This window comes from Camarhynchus parvulus, chromosome 9, assembly GCF_901933205.1.
Source record: "Camarhynchus parvulus chromosome 9, STF_HiC, whole genome shotgun sequence".
Lineage (NCBI taxonomy): Eukaryota > Metazoa > Chordata > Aves > Passeriformes > Thraupidae > Camarhynchus > Camarhynchus parvulus.
This window is the reverse complement of record NC_044579.1, coordinates 17,388,317-17,410,831: the sequence shown is the minus strand read 5'-3', so window position 1 is coordinate 17,410,831 and position 22,515 is coordinate 17,388,317. Positions and strand designations below refer to the sequence as shown.

At 43.7% G+C, this 22,515-nt stretch overlaps 1 protein-coding gene across 1 annotated transcript in view; it reads right to left on the bottom strand.

Annotated features, from left to right (window-relative positions):
* EPHA4 (EPH receptor A4) overlaps positions 1 to 22,515 on the bottom strand; it is a 104,477-nt gene that overhangs the window by 41,899 nt on the left and 40,063 nt on the right. The window contains exons 4-5 of the mRNA XM_030954495.1: positions 21,390 to 21,545; positions 5,913 to 6,251 (exon numbers count right to left, since the gene is read on the bottom strand). Of these exons, the coding sequence (XP_030810355.1) occupies positions 5,913 to 6,251; positions 21,390 to 21,545 (495 nt within the window). The remainder of the gene's footprint in view (positions 1 to 5,912; positions 6,252 to 21,389; positions 21,546 to 22,515) is intronic.

Sequence of the window (22,515 nt, the reverse complement as noted above, 5' to 3'; positions counted from 1 at the left end):
GGGTGGGACTGTGCTGGTAGCAAGTACTTAGAATAAAAATAAAGAACTAAATTGACTCTTGGATGCCTGTGAAGGCTATAGGCAGACCAGCTGTGCCCAGCATCTGGAGTGCCACTCCTCTGTTGGGCAGTGACACAAACTCACTCACCCTCCTGCATCTCTCCCAGGTGGGCCATCGAGCTGGATGCCACCCCGACACCCTCCAAAGGTCCAGAGACTCCTAAGGAACAGCCTGGCCCAGCACCTCAGTCCTTTCCTCCACAAAACCCCACAGCACAGCCGTGTCCCCACATCACCCCAGGAACTCAGCAGGGGCCAGGCTGGAGAGATGATGTGCACGAGCATCCCCACAGCCTCACCAGGCTCCAGGGAAGGGGGATGCCAGCACAGAAAATGACTGATTTTGCCAGCTTACACTATTTCATAGGGTCTGTGAAACTGTGACACGAGTGCTTGATGAATTCTGTCTTCACATTCACACAGCTCCTTTGCCGGCTATTTGGAGATGAAGTCTTCCTTGGGGTTATACAGCCCTTCAAAAATTATGTTTCAACACAACAATAAACAGCTCTTCACCAGACTGCATTAAAAAAGGAACATTTTTTGCAAGAGCTGAGCATAAAACTAGCAGTCTGAATGACTACAGACCTTGCAATTTTTTAAATCAAAATTAACTTTCCTTCAGCACCTCCCTATCCATAAGATTCTTAATATGCACATAAATATCACCACACACAAAATCAAAAAATGTTATGTTCACTCTCAGCAAACAAAAATGATTTACTATTACTTGCATTGAAACCAGGATTATACTCAAAGAACATGATGGAGCACAGAGAATCAGATGGATTGATCAACCAACAGAGTAACAGTTAATTTTATTTTCCAGAAGTAGTTTAAGGGTGTTCATGCAGTCACCTGAAGAAAGCTCTGTGACTGAAATCTACTTAACAATGTCTTTTGATGTTTCACTACAGAGCAATTCTTTATAGGTAAGTTATAAATACCCAGGAAAATAGTGCATTGAAAAGAAAATACTAAAATCCTTAGCTATGCTGGCCTTGGCATGCATTGCTTTTGATCTGCCTGAGCAACTATTATTTTTTTGACATGAGGAGTGCACACTGACCAAGGGCAATGTATGTCCATGAATTTTTACTGACTGCAAATGTAGCTCAGCACAGGCTAAACCACACTGGCATAATGTAAGACCTTATATGCATTTTCTGTGCTGCTCTGTACAACACGTGAGGAATGCTGATCAGCATTTGAAAGGAAACGTGGGCTTTCAAAGAAGACCCACCAAAATGTAAAATGGGAATATATATTCCCCAACCAAAAAGTCCAGTGGAACTTATGAGTCATAACTCCCCATTCTTTCCTCCTTACCCCTGCCATTTCTGACTTAAAATACCATCATCCTCAAAGGATTGGGATTTTTCAGGTTTGGGGTTTTTTTCCTTTTAATTTTTCCTTTTTTCCTTTTAATTTTTTCCTTTTTTTTTTCTTTAAAAGGAATTAAGAACATAAGCAACAAACAAACAAACCTAAAGGCTAAATAAAACTGAGTAACAGCTGACATTTCCCTTCCCTGCACTGGAAGTCAGTATTTTGGGCTCATCACAACTGCAGCCTGTCCCAGAAGAATACCCAATTCCCATGGATCTTTTCGGGGCTGCTGAGATCCTGGTGGCACCATGACCCATTTTAGCTCCTGCCTGGAAAGGACTGCACACACAGAGGGGCTGGGCAGAGCACTGACAACAGCAGCAGCAAAACCAGGACAGAGAGCCCGAGATATTCTCCAGAAAGATCATTTCTTGATCCTGAGCGCAGGCAGCTTGAAAACATCCAGGGTGACGCAAGGGGAGAAGAAGTGAGTTTATTTATATACACTGTATTTTCATCCTAATTGGCACATCTTGCATCCATCCAGCTCTGCTGATCCACTTAAGGAAACACAGAGCCCAAGGTAACCTAACAAGGTAACAAATCACCAGGCAGTTTGTTTATTCAGAAATATCAACTGCTTCAACTCCTACAAGCAAAGGAGCAAGCAGGACACCCATCCCTCATAAAATGCAAACAAAACAAAGGGAGCCAAGCGAGCAGGAAAATAAGTTTGGATTTTAAATCTCATTTAAGCCTGTGTAGGCTCTGTCCCCCACACCACTCCCCTGCCTTATGAATGCCTTCAGCATCCATGCAAAAACCTTGTCCCTGTGGCACTGCTCCCGCAGGGGGACTGAGCAGGGAACCTGCCTCTCAGGCTGGAGACACAAACAGCTCAGCTCTTTAAGCCTTAATAAAAATTATAAACTGTTCAGCGCATCTTCAAAAGAAAACCACACAAGCTTCCTGCATGCTGTGAAAAAGATCTCTTTATTGAGAGCTTTTCTTTTAATTTTGAACAGCTTCGCAGCATTAACCTTAGCAGGAAAAAAAAAAAACAAAACTAAAGCCAAGAAGCCCAGAAACTTCTGAGCTACTCAGTCAACAGCCTGATAGAGTTCCTCATTGAAATTAGCTTCTCCTAGCAGCATACATGAGAATTGCTGGCCTGCATCTCTTCCACAAATAATTTCACAAATTTTTAAAGATGGGCAAAGTGCTGATTTCATTTCTTTGAAAGCTGAAAGCCCAAAAGCCACCACTGCCAGTGGTGAGACCCCCAATATCAGCCCTTGCATTGTGCTAAGGACATTGGCTTCAAGTTTCAGCCACTCAGGGTTCCATTTTTGCTTTTTCTATTTTTTTAATCTCATAGGGGAAAAGAGTAATAGTTCCCAACTCAAAAAACAAACAAAAAAATATACTAAACATGCAGAACAATGAGCTGAATTAATTCAAAATTCTTAAAAAGTACAACACTGAAGTATTTAACTAGGAGATAGAAATTTTTACTTGCTTCAAAGCCTGAAATTTAGCCTTTGTTTTGGAAAAATAAGCAAGCTATAATAATCAATACCTTTTCCAAAGAAGCAGAAAAATCCTTTTGCAAACTATTTTTGATCCTACTGTGAATGGCAAATCTTACTCTCATTTAAACACTTTTCTACAGTATCGGAAACTGAAAAGAGTTTCTAAGAGTGGAAAGCAAACTGCCTCATTTCATTATCTCAGGAGTAAAACCACAAAAGCAAACAAAAACCCACCTGTGCTTTTCAACTGCACCTTTTATGTCACTGCAATGCATTCCATCAATTTTGTGCTGAATATACCACAAGTGATTTCTCATTGCTTTCTGCCTGCCTCCAAATGTACACCTTCCACAGGGGCTGGCACCACGCCGAGCAAACACACAGACACTCAGATTCCTGATCCTCACTGATCAAAAACTGCTTGGAAAATTCCTGCCTATTTTCTTCAGATTATACTGAAGAAAATTTGGAAGGTGAAGTTGTTATGAGGAAGAATTCCCTGGTCTCTTGTATACTCATCATTTTTACTGAATTTAACTCAGAGATGCACCTCTTGCAAAGAGTTCTAGCAAATTCTCCAGAAGACAACCCAAAAGCACTGCTCATATGTAAAGAATTATTAAAAACTCCCCATACTGACAACATTATTTTTTCCTATCAAGCACAAGCATAGAGAGCACAACAAATGAAGAAATTTTAAAATTTTCAGTGTTGGTGGTTTCATTTTTATTAGTAAAACAGCATTTTATTAGAAATGCTACTAAGGGAGGAGCTTGGCTCTAATCTGAATTTAGAATTGCCTTAAAGAAACCAAGGCAGCTTTGCATTAGTGTAAGAAAGGTGCAAGATGAAAACCAAGCCTGTGGCAGTGCACCATCATGACATGATTTCTTTATAATGAAATATAGTGAAAGAAAATTAGTGGCACAAGGATTTTAATGCACCCCAGACACACATTTACAATGATTAAACAGATGAGTACTTGTAAAACCCAAGGGTCTAACTTTACAAACCTTTACTCAAGCAAGCAGTTTCACCAAAATCAATGGGACAATTTGCATATGTAAGGCTATTTATCTCAGCCGGGATCTGTAGGTTTAGGCCACACATTTCTATTTAGATCTTCTATGCAGCAGAAACCACAAAGTTGTATGAAGAACGGGAGAACAGTGCACCTTGGAGTTAATTTTCATTTATACCAGTATAATTTTCTCCGTCCCTCTGACGCATTTGATAAACTGGGCATGTTTCAAAATTGGAAACGTTGGCAAAAATACAAATTTCCTGATGGGAAGAATACTACTCATGGATAATAAACAAAATCAATTCTTATTTGCATATTCAATCAGATTTTGGTTTGCATATAAAAGCATAAGATGGTAGAATTTTCACACGGTAGATGGATCCCACTCACTTATTCATGCATATATGCATCCACTAATCCTTACACATGCCAAAATCAGTCAGAAATACTCTCTTTGCTAGGCATTCACAGCACAAAAACACTGTCCCTGCTGCTGTTCTCAACCTTCTCTTTTCGCAGAGCGTATGACAGCACTCTCCCACGGCTTTCTCCCAAGACTCCCTAATAGCCCCTGCTCTCTATTAGTCTTCTTTTCACTAGGCAAAGTGGTGGTTTGAATTTTTGAATCATAATTTAAAAGGGATGCTGTCAACTGTATATGAAGAACAAAAAACACTGGACCAGTTTTTCAAAGGCGCTTCAGCACGGACTTGACAATTTCGCTTGTAACTGTCACTGCAAAATTGAATGTATCTCTCACTGGTAATACTGACATGTCCTGGACTACAGCTAAAATCTGCAGATTCAGACTATGCCTACCTATTTTTCACACACACCTAACTAGGAAACAGAATTCAAAATATTTATATGGTCTGGTCCTATCAAAATATGCAATATTAATATTTTCTCATACACCGTAGGCCTGGTAATAAATGATACCCTGTGAGCTATGCTCCGAGGTGCTGAATGCCTGCAACATCTGTGGGACCTGAAGGCAATCAGCACTCTGAGCCATCAGATAACAGGTTTGACGGTCTTGTAGCCAGTCTGACAGTCTGGAGATCTCATTTGCATTTAGAAGAGTGTCATATTCAAATGTATATAATTTTGTGCATTAAATTAAAAATTCAACTGGAACTCTGTGCATTAAACCCGAGCTGGCTGCAAACTAACAAATGTTTTCATGGAATTAAGGAAAAAGATCAAACAAATTAGCATCAAAACGAAATGGCAATCTGCTGCTGCAGCCTTTGCCCTTACTAGGTCAAGCATGGGGTACTAAAAAGCAGAGCTGCCCAGGGCATCTGAAATAATCTTGTATACACAGAAATAGTATTTCGCTCTCCCAGATGAATGAAAGGCAAAAATCAGTCAGCATGAAGTTGAAAGCTCATATAGGATTTCTACAGCAATGCCAGCTCTGATCAATCGAAACATTGTCAGCAGCAGGTTAAGGAGGTATTTATTTAACAAGGGAACAGAATCTAATTGACTTTCCAGGAGAGGAGAGCGAGCAGGCAGGAGAGCGGGCGCCCACTCGTTCCGCTCGTTGAATCTTACACAGCCCTTTTTCACGGGGAGCAGGAGCGTAACCCTGTGCTCCCCAGGCACAGGGTTACGCTCCTGCAGACACCAAGGACATCCTTGTGTCCCTGTACAGGATGTGACACCTGAGCTGCTGGGGGGCCAGGGGGGATCAGGGCAGTTTTGCTGTTGTGCTTCTGCAGAATGCCTCCCAGTGTCCTGCCCGAGTGCTGCAGCACAGACACAGCACCCAAACCCTCCTCTCTCCCTGCCTCTGAAGCATTTAAAGTATCCATATAAATCACCAGAAAATAAGGGTTTGACCCAGTTACACATCTTAGGGCTCCTCTCATTCATTTGCTAATGCTAAATGTAATGGAAATCACAGCTTTCTTAAAAAACAGGCAGCAGAGACCGAAGGGAACTGCTGTTTATGTTCCTACCTGCTTGGTTAGTTGTCACAGTGACTGACACAGCCTGGTCCTGGCTGGGGTTTTGCTTGGACACTCCATTCACTGCCCAGACTTCAAAGGTGTAGTTGGTGTGCGCCAGGAGGTCGGTGATGGAGACTTTGGTGGTTTTCAGGCCGTTCTGCTGGGGGCTGAAGTGCACCCCACTGCCGCAGGAGCGGCAGCGGCTCAGCTCGCCCGCCCCGCAGCGCTTGCACACCACGTTGTAGGAGATGTCCTCCCGGCCACCCTTGTTCTGGGGGGGACTCCACTCCAGGTTCACTGAGGTCTCGTTGACATTGGAAATCAGGTGCTGGGGAGCAGATGGAGGGCCTAAAAACAAAAAGTGCATGTGTTTTTAGTTAAGGGAAAAAAACCAAAGCCTACATAGTGACATCAGAGTTGCACATCCCAGATGCTGTGCAACTCCCATTCAAGTTAAGGATTGTAGAGACCAAGCAGAATTTTACTTCTCTATGTTCATAAAGAAGGCAAAAAAATTAGCTGGTAAGTCAAACTCTGATCTCTTTATCTGATGAACTAACAGTATTTTCCAGCTCTAAATAAGCCTGAAAGCTCAGTATTGCAATTAAACAGGAGTGGGACTTTTTCCTTTTCACTGTTTATACTTGTTATGAAAAATGTTAAATTTACATATCTTACACTCATTTTTTCCACGATTTCCTAAGCAAAGCATCAAATGCACAAACTTCTGCTTCACTTGAGATTTTCAAAGTCCCTCATTACCTACAGGCAGACTCTCATTGAAATTATTATAGAAATATCTCAAGGTATCTTTTTCTGAAAAATATAAGTGCAATATTTTCCAGACAAGTTGATGTCGAATCACATTCAGTGAACACCAAAGCCCATCAAGCAGGGACCTGAACATGACACTTCAGCATGCAGGACGGAGATTTGAGTAGGAAGCCAGACACAGAACTAAGGCTTTGAAGGATGGAAAATAAAGTTTACAACAGGGGAGTGCTGGAGAAAGTGAAAGAACTGAAGAGGAAAATATGGCGAGCATCTGAAGGAAGGGCTGATAAAAGAAAGCTGGTCAGAAACAAGAGACCAGACAGAAAGCTTGGCAATGAGGCTGGATTTGAGACACAAGGTCAGCTTTTCCACCACAGGGATGGGAGACTTCATAAACACGCTGCCAGAGAGCTCCCAGCAGATTCCAACACAGGGACTATGGGATCAGAGCACAGAGCCCAAGGCAGGCTGGGCAGGACCTCCCTGGGCAGGCTGGCAGAGCCCAGAGGCAGAGTCCCTCCTGCACCTGCAGCACCTCCTCCTGCCCTGCCCCGTGCCGACCAACGCACGGGCACAAATCCTACTGATGTGCTTAAATCCCCACAGGCCTCAAACCCACAGGCAAATTGAAAATGCAGAAGAGCTAATCCTGCAACTCTTAATCTAATTTTAATACAGTTGAGACACACTTTTTGTACGCTTAAATTTAAGGCGGATGATTCAGAGTGAAGCCATGAAAGAGATGGGTATTTCATCCATCCCAAAAAGCTTCTCTGACCATCACCAGGCAGCCTGCTCTGGGGCAGGGCACACAGGGACTCTGACACACACAGGGCTTTGGGACAGGGCTGCAGGTAAGCACTGCACCAAATGGAAATGAGACAGAATGAGAATGAAGATTGCAAAATGTATCAATCCAAACCAGAACACAGTAAAAATAGCTCTGCTTACTAACTACTGATAGTCACAGCTTTACGTACAAATATTATTAGCAGAAAAATACTGGAAATAATTTTGTAAAGTCACAAATTCAAGACACGGGAAAGCTCATGAAACTTCCTAGATTTCATCAAGATACATTTGATGGTTGCGATTCAAAAGAAGTTCAACTAGATCTCCTTGCAGAAAAGGGACGAAAGGAGAAAGTTCTGGCAAATTTGTCAAACATTATGAAACTATGAACCTGGCAAAAAAGAATCAGCCAGAACCAACAGTTTCATTAAGTGTATAAATAAATAAGTCCTAATAACTCATATGCCAAAGGTACAAAAACAGTCATCGTGGTAAGACAGGAACCAAATACAGTGAAAATGTGAAATTCTACTGAAATTACCAAGTGACTCATCAAGTGTAACAGCAAAAAGGTTAAGCTGTTAAGGGATGACTATGGGGAAGATTAATTGTGGCTCCCTCCTCAATTTATCAGGTTCATCTCAAAGGAATCCCGAGGCCTGAACAAGCTGCATAGGACAAGGTTTTGAAGGCTGCATCACCTCCTCAGGTCTGTGCTCAAAGCCACCTGATGCAACACATGCTCAACAGGAGACAGGACTTTTATATTGAGAGAGGTTAAGAAAAGATTCTTAAATGACATAGAGCTCAAATGAGTCTTTGGTACCCAAATGAAAGGTCTCTGTTGCAGGAGTAGCTAAACAGGGATTGTTTGTCTGTGTTTACTTCAAAAATACAAAATTAATATATTTATTTTGAATGGTGGGAAATCCTCCCTTCTTGCCAAACCTTTGAAACAGTCTCTGAGTTAATCGGGGTTGACAGGTAGAATTGCTGCAAGAAGAGAGAGCTGAGTCCAGCCCCTGAGCCAGGGAGCCCTCCTGCCTGCTGCACCACCAGGCTGCCATTCATGGCTTTTATTTATGTACTGGCAGCATTTTGGACTCCTAAGGACAAAACCCTTTTACTCCAAGATCAGTTACTGAACACAGTAAGAGACGTTTCCTGATCCAAAAACCAGACGAGAAAGAAAAAGGAAAGAAACTGGTTTTAATCTCTATTCACCACGTGGAAATGGAGGCAGAGAGAGATGTGGTGAGACAAGGACACACAAGACATGTTTTGCACATCTGGGCAGTGGTCAAAACTGTCCCAAGTCCCAGCCCAATGCCTCTGTCCCATAACCAGCTCCTCTTCCCCCAAAAGCTGGCTTTGCCAGCTCCCCTGGGTACGAGAAAGTGGTCTCTGCTTAGCCTGCAAATACACAAGCTTCCTTTTCAAAAATAAACTCTGAGTGCAATGAGGTGGAAGACCCTCCTGAAATCGTGAACTCAAGCAGCAGCACAGGAACTGCTGAGCAGGGACTGAACCAAACTCTCTCCAGCCTGGACTTCCCCAAACTGCCTCACACCTGGGCTCTCTTCAGGGCAGGCAGGTGCACAAGGTAACAACACCTGTGCCTCTGCGCTGTCAAGGGAACGGGAAAACCAGCACAAGCCTCTGGGGGGAACAGCAGCCTCAGCAGGCTGCAAGCCCAGGTGCACGTTGTACGGTGAAGATCTGCCCTGCACGGAGCAGCAGCCAGAGGCTCTGGGAGCTGAGGCTGTGTGTCCTCCCAGAGATTGCTCAGGACCTGGCAGCAGCAAGCCCTGAACAGAAACTGCTCCTGTGGGAAACACCAAGAGCCTGACAGCCAGGAACAGCAAAAGGCATTTTCTTACAGAGCGTTCACTCGCTGCAGCCACACACAGGAGAGCATCCACACAGAGCACGGCCAGGAGAGCTGAGATGAGGTGGTGCCAGAGCAAACACCTCCTTCCCCAGGCAGCACTGGCTCTGCCAGGGCCAAGAATATCCCAGTTTCATGAGGGTACTCCTGAAGCAAAGACCCCCGTGGGGGGAGGGTTCACACTACCACTATCTGAGCTAAGAGGCACAGAAAGATGTGCCTCTTAGCTCAGATACAGCAGCCAGTTTGGGGTTAAACTGAGACTTAGTCTGGTGTCCATTAAGATATTTTCCAAGGCTCTAAGTCCAGTTTCACATGGGAAAATGTGCCAGAATGAATCAAGCTCCTCAGAAGCAAAAAGTCAGTAATTAGTATGTGGGACAGGGTACTGCAGTGTCTAAACAGAGATGCAGTGAAGTGGAAAACCAGGGAAGCAGATGCTTGTAGGTCACAGAGATGAGTGCACCACCTCCAGCATGAAAAGGAAGATGTGGGGGAGTCTCCAAATGGTGGGCTGACATTACAGTGAGGGGAAAAGCAATTTCTTTTCTTCCTGGAGTATAGTCATCAATGGAGCTGTTGGCACAGGGAGCAGGAATAGCTTCAGATTGATGGGCCTGGTTTCAGATGTTGAAACACAGGGCGGATCCGCTCCTTCAATGGTGATCAAGATTTGCTTTGTTTCTGACAACAGAGCCTCTGCCCATAGATGAGACAAACCCTTTCAGGGCCAGGGCAGGCTGCAAGGGCAGGATAGTACCTGGATGAACCCAGCTGGAAGGATCCCACAGGGAACAGCATCCTGACAGCCAGACCATCACCCTCACACAAACCTGTGTCCTCTGGCAGAAAAATCTAGCTACCGGGCAGATGAGAGAGGAGACAAGGACCTGTGCTTCTGAATCACCACCACCATCTGTAATTTTGTCACAAGTCCCACGATCTACAGCATTTTTCATCAGTCTCCTGCCAGTGGAAGCTTGCTATTGGATGGGCTATTTGGCACTGTGGAAGAGTGGAGCTAATACTGCTACACTGCCTGGAACAGTTTGAAAATGCGACAGTTCCTACAGGAAATCAAAATTAAATCTAAACATTTTAATTCTGAAAAACGATTAATTTTAAAATTCATTTTATGATGTTAGGAAGGCAGGTGCTGTTATTTCCCCTGCACAGGACAACAGAATCTGAGGGTGGACCTGCAGAGCCATTCAGTCTTCTCACACCAGTGACTGCAAAGGGTTTGATCATGGGGCCTGAAAGCCGGATCCCTCTCCAGCCCCTTTAACCAGCACCCTGAACGGACAGGGGGCTCCTCTGTGGGAACACAGAGAACGGAAGTTTTCAATTTTATTCCTTCCTGGGGCTCCATAAATCCTGCTTCACAATAAAACCATCAAAATCAAGTGAGCCATGAAGCAAATGGGAAGGCCCTGGGTGGAGCAGTTCATTTTGTGTGTCAGGGCTGAGGGAAACACTGCAGAGTCTGTTTAGCAACAAATAATCTTCATCAAGCTAATCTTGCCATCTTCCTCAACCCTCCTATTCGATTTCCTTAAATATATTGGGCAATGCAGATTGTTTGGCTTTCTCTTGCTGCAATAGGCTATAGCCATTCCAGCTATCTGTCTTTCATCCACAGATAAAGAGATCTGTCTGTCTTAGGACAACACACCCTATGTCAGACAAACATTCAGCAAAACAGGAGTTTTTAAGGCGTTAATAGCATAAGCACTACTTGTATTAAAAGGACTGATGTATTTTAGCACTCTTTCTACAACTTCAGGCAGCATTTTAACTTTTCATTTATCAACGTTTCTCTCCCTCCCTTCCTTCACTCAAGTCTCTCTCCAGTCAGAAGCCTCCCACACACGCCTGTACAAATGACAAGGACCTGGTGAAAACCATGACAAGGGCACATACCAACACCTGAGTGTCTCTCTCCTTCCTTCCTTCCAGACCACAGGAGATCCCTGGGTGCCAGCTGTCTGTGGATTACACGTCTCTGTGGGCACACTTAAGGAGCTTTGATGATGCATACCAGGGATCAAGCCTGGTCCAAGCTCTGCAGTGACTCACAGAGAGCTCCCACAGTGAAGACCCAGTAATGAACTTGCTCTCCAGGACTGAAGCAGCATCTGTGGGGTGCAGATGGCAAGGGGACACAGCTGGGAAGCAAACCAGACTGCAGACTAACACTGGGCATAATAACACCTCAGTAAACTGTTTATTTGCAAGCAGTACAGTATTTTCCATTTAAATCAGCTGCCCTAAAGACTAAGGGGAATCAGAGATAGTTGAGTCAAACATCACCAGGTTGTTTGACTGTTGTTTGGATGCCATCCAGTTGAGAACGTTATCCCAAAGCCCTTTTCTTCCTGTCCCCAAAGGACAGCAGCACAAATGTAGGAGGCTCAACCTCACAAATCTGGCAAAGCCATTCTGCCAAGGAGAAAGAATGTCTACCCCAATGCAATGAATGATTTCAAAGAAAGATAGCACAAAGGGGATTAGCTACAACTGAGTGAATATTCCTGCTGCCCTGAGGGATCAGCGTGCCCAGCCCTTCATGCACACCACAGGGAAAGCACAGACCCCAGGGCTGCAGTGTGCCCAAGGACAGGGTCTAACCAGGGCAGGCCAGGACTGCAAGTGCAGCACCACCACAGAGGCACAGGTGGGGAGGAGAGAGCCCCTCCCCTGACAAATGCCATACACCACAAAGCCATCCAAAGCCATGGCAGAGGACATGCTGTAGCTGGGCTCAAGAAGCTGGAGGGGCTCCAGGGACACAGGCAGGCAGGTTGGTTGGTTGTGCAGGGAGACTCCAGCCAAGTCTGTTCTCCCTTCCTCCCTACAGCTGCAAACCTGACAGATCCACACAACCAAAAAATATCCCTGAAAACTAACCCTGGGATCTGAAGGTAGACTTGTAAGGGCACTGTGCTAGGGAACTGTATTTAAATGGTTATGACAGAGGTTTTAATATCCCTGGTTTTACATCTTCCTTTTTTATTACTGATCTGCCCAGCAAGGTGTTTCTCTAAAAGTCTCTGTGGGTGTATGCGGTAAATTCAATTACAGTTTTCTACAAGGAGACCAGACAGACTTGTTTGACATCAAGAATACTGTCTTCACTAAACCAGTTAATTTAGTTCAGCAACAGTGTATGGTTAGAAGGCGTGGATTAAAGCACAGAGAACGGAGATGAGAAAGAAATGATTCCCAGCACAACAGCTCCTGAGTGACCTTGTTGTCCCATAAAATGAGAAGAAATAAGAAAGACCTTTCAGCTTGGTTCTCTGCTGCCCCAGGTTGACAGGACTCCAGAATTCCACTCTAGACAACTAGCAGCTCCAAATTTCAGGCAAACAATTTTAGTTCACCAAAGACAGACACGAATTAAAAAAACTCCTCTTTCCTTCTCTCAGAGGTCCCACGGCCACAGGACTGAAGATAAAGTTGAGGGCTTTGGTTTAGACAATTTTATCACACACAAGTAGCCTTTATATACTATTTTCTTGTGTTGGGAAACAAAAACATCACAAAATAAACCAAAAGGCACTTCAGCACAGGGTTCTGACAATTAATTCTTTTAAAGTGAATTTAGCCCTTCCAAGAAACCCACTCTGGTGGCACCCAAAATAAAGCTCCCTTGGCCACAAATAGCTGCCTGTCTGCACGTTTCTGTCACAGCCTGGCAGAGGGCTCCTTCAGGAGCTCCTTTTTGTATGCCAGCTTAGTCTTCAGCCATTAACAGTGGTAGAGAATTATTCTGGCAACGACATTACCCATTAAGGACTGAACTGATATTATCAGTATTAGAACTGTAACCACATCTATTTACTACTAGCTTCTGCTATAGTTAAGATTTATTACCTTGAAAGATCTGGCTGTGGGAGGAGATCTATTAAAAATGCAAACTGAAACCCACACTCTCCATGGAAGTGCTAATGGAGATATTTCAAACATATACCCTCAAGAAGGCAAGCCTTTGTTAGGAGCATCCTGTCAGTCACCAGATCAGTGCATTTAAAATGTACCTCCTTTAAAACAGAAATGCTTTCTAAAGGTATGTATGTGACTAAGTAACTAGCATGATGAAACTTTTGAGCCCTGGAAGGAGAAAATGATTAAAAAAATAATTTACTCCATCTGCTTGGGCACGTGTGTAAAAGCACATTTCTGCAGCAGGTAACGGATGTCTCTGCAGCCAGGGCAGTGGATAATTATTTTCAAGTGGGTTGTCACACTGCATTCAGCCTGCGTTCGCCTGACAGTGTGAAATCAGAAGGAAGCTTCATTGGCAATTCCCACCAGACATCAGAAAACCTCAAGCATGTAGAAAAGACTTTAATCTTCTTTAACCATTCCTGCACTCTCCTTGAAGAAAATAACACTTCTTTTTTGAGGCAGAAAAAGCAGACCTTAGCTTGATACGGGTTCAAAATTATTTTAACAAACAAAAAAATATTAAAAATAAAACAATAATCTGCTACAGTTTGAAGCTTTCTAGCTTCACTCTAAAACTGTGAAAGCCCTGCAAAACCACTGTTCAATGCAGCTGTGTGCCAGCCATGGGTGTTTGCTAATCAAAGTCAATCAGGCAGACCAGCAGGCCTCAATGGGCTTTGGCCCAGGACTGACAAAAGGATCCTCTTTATGAGCCTGCTCCAGGGACGCTGACCCTCTTCATCTGCCCTGATTTCAAAGGCAACTCGGGGCATTCAGAAATCTTGAGCTAATTTGCTACATAATAAACAAGATTCATACAACAGGGAAGGTTGCTATGACACACCGTGGTTTAAAAGGAGCCCAGGACGAACTGGCCTGTTTTGAATCGGCAGCTTGGCCTTGGCTGCACTACAGAGGAGCAGCAAAGTCTTTGATAAGTTAAAGGAGCAGCAGGCACCTGGGAGCAAGCATCCGACTGCCTAATAGCAAGAAAACCTGACTAGAAATGCTCTATCAGAAGCAGGGAAAAGTTTAGCACATCTGCTGTACAAGATCTGAGAGGCAGCTTTTGTGTGTTACACAGCAAGAATAAGAGACCAAATAAAGAGGTGTACAAAAAAATAAAAAGGATCCATACAATGAATGCTTCCATAGATCTTTGGAGCATATCTGGAAGTACATCAGGTACCTTTGAAAGGGCTGGCTCAGGCACAGAGAGGCAGCATAGGGCTCTGCTAAGGCTGTTGGTCGTGTTGGCAGCCTCACCTTCGAGGTCATACTGCTGTGCTCTCAGCAAGGCCTCAACCCACTGGTACTGTATGGATGACCTTTAACAACTCTAATCAGTGCTCTTTAATTTGATCATGATCCTAGAATCATCTCACTGGGGACAGGGCTGAGCGTGAAAGAGAGTATTTCAGAGAGCGTGAAAGAGAGAGTATTTCTCTATTATTTGTAGAGAGGATGCAAAGAAAGTAATTATTAAATAATCAATGTCTTTAAACACCTTAAGTTCACTGACTAAAACGTCTGGCAAAGCCGTGCCAGGCACAGTGTTCAAGAGGAAGCACTTTGGCCTCCTCTTTCCATCTCATAAGGCTTTATTGAACCTGTACAGCAGTGGGACTGTCACTGATGTTTCAGCATGAGAGCTGTGGTGCCCTTCAGATATGCCTTTGTTGTTGATCTCTAACCATCTGAAAGAAAAGTTCTAACACAGAGTAAATACCTGGGTCCTGTACCTTTAAGCTTGCAAATAAAGCCCACACTTTCCCGAGACAGTTGTGTATGTTGCTGCCACTAATTGCTCCTTCAGCAGTTGTGGACAGGCCCCTGTTGTTGTGGGCTAATTCACACAAGCAAAGGCAGCTCGGACAGCCCTCAATTCTTGCCTGCTTGGCTATTCCTGACCATTTATCATCATAGATTATGTGTTTTACAACTGGTGAGACCAAAGCCAACAGGCCACAAGATGCAGCAGTCACTTAAAATACCAGTAATCTGCTCCATTTCCACCCTCTCTTCTCTCTGCATAGTCAGCTTTACAACTGGGTTATAATAAGGCAAATGATTTGGTAAACAATTCTTCATTTATTTACTTGGGCAAGATTCCTTTGACTTCAGTGGGAGTCCTGCCAAGCCAAGGATGCTGGAGCAGTGCCAGCGACAAAATGCCCATTTCACTGGAATGTACGATTTCCTATTTACTTGCCAGAAGTAACCCAGTTACCAGCTTCACAATAGGCTTTGTTCCTTTCACCCAGAGAACAATCCAATTAATAGCTCCTCTCCTAAAAAGGCTAAAGAAGTTAAGCAAAGAGGTCCAGTTACCACTGGCAGAGGTGTGGGGAAACTGATGCTCGCAGGTACCACTCCTTTGGGCTCAAGGCTTCCCTTCCAAGAGCTGCCATATAAGAACATTTTGCATTGTCACATGTGCTAAGCCATGTTATCACATCTACTCTAATGCACTGTGCTGCAGACAATACCACCTGTGTTCACTCACTCTTTCAAGATAAAAAGAATTCTTCTGCGGAAACCAGAAAGTTATCTGACAGTCTGACAGGAAAGAAATCCAACCAGAAAAATAAGTTGTTCTGTAATTGGCCCAACTGCTGAATTTCTTATGCTGTTTGCCCTCTAATTTACTTCAACAACTCTACAGAATTAGGTCCTGACTAACCAAATCAAAGCCCCCATTTAATTGAGTAAATGTCTCTGTTAATTTAAGGCTCTGGCCAGAAAATCAGAAGACAGCTAATAAACAGTTGCTGTATTTAAAGGAGTGATGATTTCAAGTCTACTGATTATAAACACACACTGTCAAATTACTCCTGTCTCTTCTCAAGCCATAACCACTCCCCTTCTTATTCAATTCCTTCAGCCCATCACCACACACAAGGGGAGACAGCTTTCTCCTTTGAGATTCCCATCACTCACAATCCCTTTCTCTCAGTCTGGCAGCGATGCAGCGATGGATGGTCCATTTTCCCAGCCTATGTGGAGAAGAAAAATCTTTCTCTCCTTACAGCCTACCCACTGTTCCCTCTGCTCTTGTAACTGCTGTGCTACAGCTTAAAAGACATTCTGATGTACTATTTACATAATGAACAGTATCACAGGATGTTTTAAGAACAAAATCATTTACTGAAGGTGCAGACATATATATAAAGATGTGGAAGAGTTATTATGTCATAAATTTAAATTCTAAAGATCAGAGGCTCTACTGGCATGTACCTCATACTACAGAGAACAGGCTCCAATAGCAGAGAACTGCAGTAGTGCCAGCACAAATGTGGAAGGGTGGCAAAGCCAGTGCAAAGCCACCTAAAATGCAGTAGCCAGCACAACTGTGCGGTGTATCCTGCTTCCCTTTTTCCTAGCAGTAACAGATAATCCATATCTGACTGGAAACTTAGAAAAGGAACAAGTTCAGTTGAAGGAAAAAGAGCACATTTGCTTATTTATATTGTTTATAGTTTAAGCAATCATTATAAACATGTGCTCAAATAATCAGCTCCTACGTAATTACTCATTTGCAGCCAGAGTTATTAGGTAGGTAAATTCACTCTTTTTTGAAAATGCAGGTCAAATATTTATCTCTGAGATATGTTAAATGTAACATGAGATTGAGTTAAGGGTATATATGACACTGCAACATTAACAAAATTGAAGTGTTTAGACCTTTGAAACCTTTGTTAAAGCCTTGACCTTGGAAACAAATAAGGACAGTGTTATTTTAATGTGCATTCAAATTTTAACAACACAGTCACACAGCTCTAGTGGAATTCACATTGAGTTTCCACTGTAGATTGCTCATCATTTCATTATGGCTCATTATGCTGATAACTGTCAGAAAGCATTAGAAGCAGGAGCCTTGAGTAATAGCACTGAAATGGTAATTTAAAAACAATATACTTTCTGAAGGAAATACAGCAGTGCACTAAATTCAATTAGAAGAGGGGAATGTAAAGACAAGTAAGTGATGTTTGCTGTTTGAAGTCAGGCTATTCAGTTTCTTGATAACCTAGACTGGAGAAGGTCCATTTAAAGCAGGCACTCTTCTCTTGCATCTCACTACATCTGCTTTTATAATCCCCAAGCTTCTCTGGTAAAAACTGTCTTAAATGCAACCATTTTTGAAATATTTCAGGGCATGACAAAATATCAATCAATCCATCAGTCCCTGTTTGGGTGACACAACTGACTAAATTATTCAGGGTCATTTACTGAGGCAGATTTCAAGCTGGACAGTCCATGATGGTAATCTCTCTTTTGTAAATGGCTCCCAATTAAAAATCATTAATAATTTGAATTGAACAGACAACATAAACAATACCAAACCGTCCCATTCTGGCTCATAATGTGAGCATTGTTTGTTAAGAGTTAGAGAACCCAACTCATTAATGGTGGGGACGCAGGAGCAATGCCCATTAATTTGGGTGGGAACTGCACCTGCCTGCACCAGGCTGCAATTCACAGGGTATCTCCTTACAGAGCAGGGAATTCAGGGACAAGGGCCATGACTGAGACTGATTTGTTTTCCTGCCTCATGGATTCATGTATGGGTAAGGCAATTTATTCTCCATTACATTGCTAACCTTATGAAAGACCCTTGCTCTCTGCAAGTACTGAAATATAATGGAGGCCTGTAGAGTTGCCTGGACATTCCTTTTGCTTCCAAAAGGGAAAGGTGCTTCCCATGGTTTGGGCTCAGGTGTATTACAAGTCTATCATCCCATGCCCAAGCATACAGCTGACAAGCCCGCTGTGCTTCAGAGCTCAAAGTCTGAATTCAAAGTCTGAATTCCCAAGTTTGGCCAAAGCAGCAGATCCAGGCTGGCTCTGCCCCTCGGTGCTGACAGACACATTGATGATTATCCCCAGGAGGCAAGTTTGAGGGGGAAGATGCACCAGTAAACACGTGTGTGTCAGGGTCTGTGCCTGGCCTTTGACACAGCCCACTCTGCTCTCTCTACACCCACACTGCCACATTCTGCTCTTACTTGCACAAACTTTACACCAGACATAGTTACTCACTCTGGCAGAGCTGAAATAGAGCAGAATACTAAACCAGAGTTTGAGTAACTTGTTTAGGAGCCTGATGCCTGGCTTACCTGAGGTTAGACACAGTTTTTACAGCTCAACAAGAGATAGCAATGTCAGAGATCAGAGTGATGGAAGGGTAAAACTCTGGGGCACCTCTCCTGGCCAGCACACTAGGAAGGAGGTACTGCTTTTGTTACTTATCATGGGAATTGCAAGAAAGGAAAAGGAAGGGGAATTCTCTATTTCCCTTTCATCCACTAGCACAATCAGGCTAATGGAAAGTCTAACAGTCTTCCTCCCCCAACCTAGAAGGCAAGATAAATGACAAGGCCAGCCAGTTTACTACTAAAGGAAATCAATAGCCAAGGGTCAAAGCTTTACAAAAACACATCTTAAGAAGGCTGAAGTTCTTCATCTTAAAAAGTGTTTAGGAATAATAAAGAAGGGATCAATCCACAGTCCATTCCAGGTGTTCTTTCCAAATTATCCAATGTTACTTTTATTCACCTGGTCTAATAGTTCTCCAAGTGAACAGAAACCTGATTTTACAAGCCACTGGAGCAGAGTCTATCTTTTTGCTAGAAGAATGGATCTCAGATACTGTTTTATTTCTTCATTAGTGTGCCGTCACACTGAGCGATTACTAAATGCAGGCCTGAATGAGAATACCAGAGTTAAAGAGAGCATAATGAACAAAGAAGGTGCCTGATTATTATGGCTGTCAGCACAAGGGAATTGGGTTTGTCACCTGGCTTAACCAACTGGTAAGAACTGATTACAGTCTGAATCCACCTGAAAGCACCTTTGATGTTTATGCTCCCTTCTGTCTACACGTCTTGTCAGGAAAGTCAGACAAACAGGGACCTTCTTCTGAAGGGTCTTCCTTCAGCAGAGGCCCTCTGAATGCTGTCACTTGCCTTGGATGCATGGGCAGAAGCCGCTCAGAGGGGCAGCATGGCAAGGGAAGAGCCCCCAGAGCCCTGCACAGCACCACCCTCCCAGCACACCTAAGGCAGGGCTCAGAGAGGGGCACAGCAGGGCTGGGGGGCACAGCTGCCCCCAGGCCAGCTCAGAAACAGCTCCTGTGGCCTCCTTCACCTTGGATCACAGAAAAACAAGCCCTTCAGCTACAGGAGAATGCAAAGCTATGAAGCAAGACCTCCAGAGACAGGCCTGTTTTCCAAGAGCAGGTGTCCATAGGATTGTGGTGTTGGCTTGCCTCTGCCTGCAGAGCCCTCCTAGGCTGCTGCAGAGATGAAGACTGAGGCCAGCACCACCACAGCCTTTGCCTTTTCTCCTTTCCTCTCTGTATTTTTGGGGTAAAAGACCAAGATCAGGAACTTCAGCTTTGTCTGACCTGCCAGCACAGAGGAGGAGTGGCTGCAGCAGGCCCAAGACTTGACAAAAAAGGGCTAAGCTTGCAGGGGTACATTTTGCAATAATACCAGCAAACATACAAATCATTTGCTTACAATTTCCCCATCTGGAAATGTTTTGCTCTCTCCTCATACTTCCCTAACTGCACATGCCTATTTAAATTCAACCAGTTGATTACTAATTTGATTTCAATTTGGTTAAGATATCATTCACAAGGACCAGGGCTTTGAAAAACTTTTGTGGGTATAATGTTATTCAGGGTGTACATTTCACACAATAGTTTTGTTGTTGCAGAAAGACATTTTTCCTATCAAACTGTTCACATTTTAGATCTAGTAGTGTAAATTATATTATAGAAAGCATGTTCTTGCCCATTTAGACAAGGTTTCACAATACAGTTAGACTCCATTCCCAGTCAATACTTGGCAAGGGATACATTCACCACTCTGCTTCCTACTAAGCAAAAGCAGCTGCTCTTGGCTATGTCCTGGCCCCCTCAACCACCACCCAGCAGAACTCACTGCTGAAAAGAAGGAAATCACTGGAGAACAGCTGGAATCAAGGGGGTGTGGGGAAGGGATGAGTGCTAACTTAGTTATGCACATGCTCTGTTTCTGCCTTGTAAGGGAGAAATTAAGGTTTAAATAAATGTGAGTCATCTCTCACAAAATTAATTCTCAATATATTAAAATGTTACAAAAGAAATATCTTGGCCTTTCCTCACTCAGACACACACACACTCTCTCTACATAAATATACAGCTGAACTCCAAAAATCTGGAAACACTTCCAATAGTTTTCAGAGAAATGCCACACATGGATATCCCCCTGCTAAAATACAGCCCTTTCACTTATTGTTTTAAACTGCTCTGCTCCTAAGAAAGTGAAAACCAAGGAACTAGATGATCACAATTTAACACCAGGACATGCCTGGAATCCCAGGTCTTTGACTACATGAGCCATTAACCAACACATAGGACAAGGAGTTTATCTAGCAACCCTGTAACTGTGCTCAATGCACCTCTCCTTCTCCCTGATGAAGGCATTTTGGTGGAACTAAAGCAAATTCCATTTGCTGCACATGATGTATTTACCTACACAGGACAAAATAAACCATGCATTGGGGGTTTCATTAAAGTTTAAGATTTATTATTACCACCCCTTTCAGATGAACACTTGGGTTCCTAAGGGTCACCAGCTATATTTCAAGCAAATTAGAAATATAAGGAGATTATAAATATTACCTGTTTACATGAGGTCATACAGTTACAAGGAAAGCCTTCACAATTTCTACAAATATTCATATTTAAAGATATGAAAGGTGATGTGCTCCACTGGCCAGGTGCTCAGACTGGAACTGAGGCCTGTATTTTACTTCTAGATGTGCTACTAAGGTGTGCAAGTCCCTCTTTTGTAACTGTGTCTCCTGATTTATTTATACTACAACCTCACAAGGGTCAGCACAACCATGCCACCATTAGGAGCTGAGGGCTGAGAACTAACACTGTCACTCAGAAGTGTGAGCAAAATGCAAAGTGCATCAGCAAAGGGCCACGAGAGCCACTGAATGCTGCTGTCAGAAGCAGAGCACGTTTTAGAGACACAGAGAATAGGTGATAAAAGGGGCAGGAGATTGCTGAAAGGCCAACTCACGGGTGCAGGGCATGGAGGCAGCGTCGTTTTCGGCTCGGAAGAAGCCGCGATCGCAGGTGCAGGACGTGGAGCCTTCCCAGATGGAGTAGCTGTGGGGAGGGCACTTGGCACAGGCAGCGTCAGTCGAGAGAGCCTTGTAGTATCCGATTTTGCAAGCTAGATGGAGGAACAGGAAGGGAGAGTGTTACTGGCCCGGGCTGTGATCATAAATTGCCAGCTTACTCATTCAAAATCAAGGCAGGAGACGTTTCAAAGAGATCTGATGATGTCCTCTTAGCCCCAGGTGAAGAATTAACAATCATCACACTCTTAATGAGTAGTCCTACGTCAGGGGATACTGATTTCTAATTCCAACAAGAAGCCATTTTAAAAGCTGGCTTAGAGATGGCAAAAAAAAAAAAATTGTACTCTTCTGTTGACACTGACAGAAAATCAGCTGCCTCTTTGTGCTTACTGTGGAGTTGCATGTGGCTTAACCCATGTCCACCTGCACCCCACACACGCAGAGTGTGACAAAAGGGGTGCAATTGGTTTATTCTATGACCACTTAAGGAATGGCAGCTGACAGTCAGACACTGCCAATTTTTAAGAGGGAGTGGGATAGGAACCCAACATGCCCGGAAATGGCACATGTCCCTCCTGGCAAGGCAGAATTCATTTGGCTCTTTCTCCCCAAGGGAGGAGATCAGCAATGCTCTCCCCTGCTCAAAGCTGGGGCACAGCAGTAACTGCACCGCTGCCACCCGGGCCCACATGCAGCTGGCAAGCTTTTGGTGACTTCAGCTTCATAAAAGCTACTTTTACATCACTTGGAAAAAACTCATTAGCATCATTAATAACACATTTTCATGGTGGCTAACAGGTATGTCATCCTAGAAATGTCTCCCTTGGCTAGAGAAAAAAGCCCACCATCACCACCACTGGCTTTTAGCACTGCAGAGAAGAGAGAAAATCCCCAGGCACACAAACCAGTAAAAAAGAAAGGCTGTTCCCAGTATTTACTGTGTGACTCACTCCCACATCTTGTCATTTATCACCTACACTACCTTTAGGGTTCCCCTGCTACACACAGGCTCCTGTTGGGAGGGCATAAGCCCACTCACAGCCAGGGCTAACTCTTGCTGTT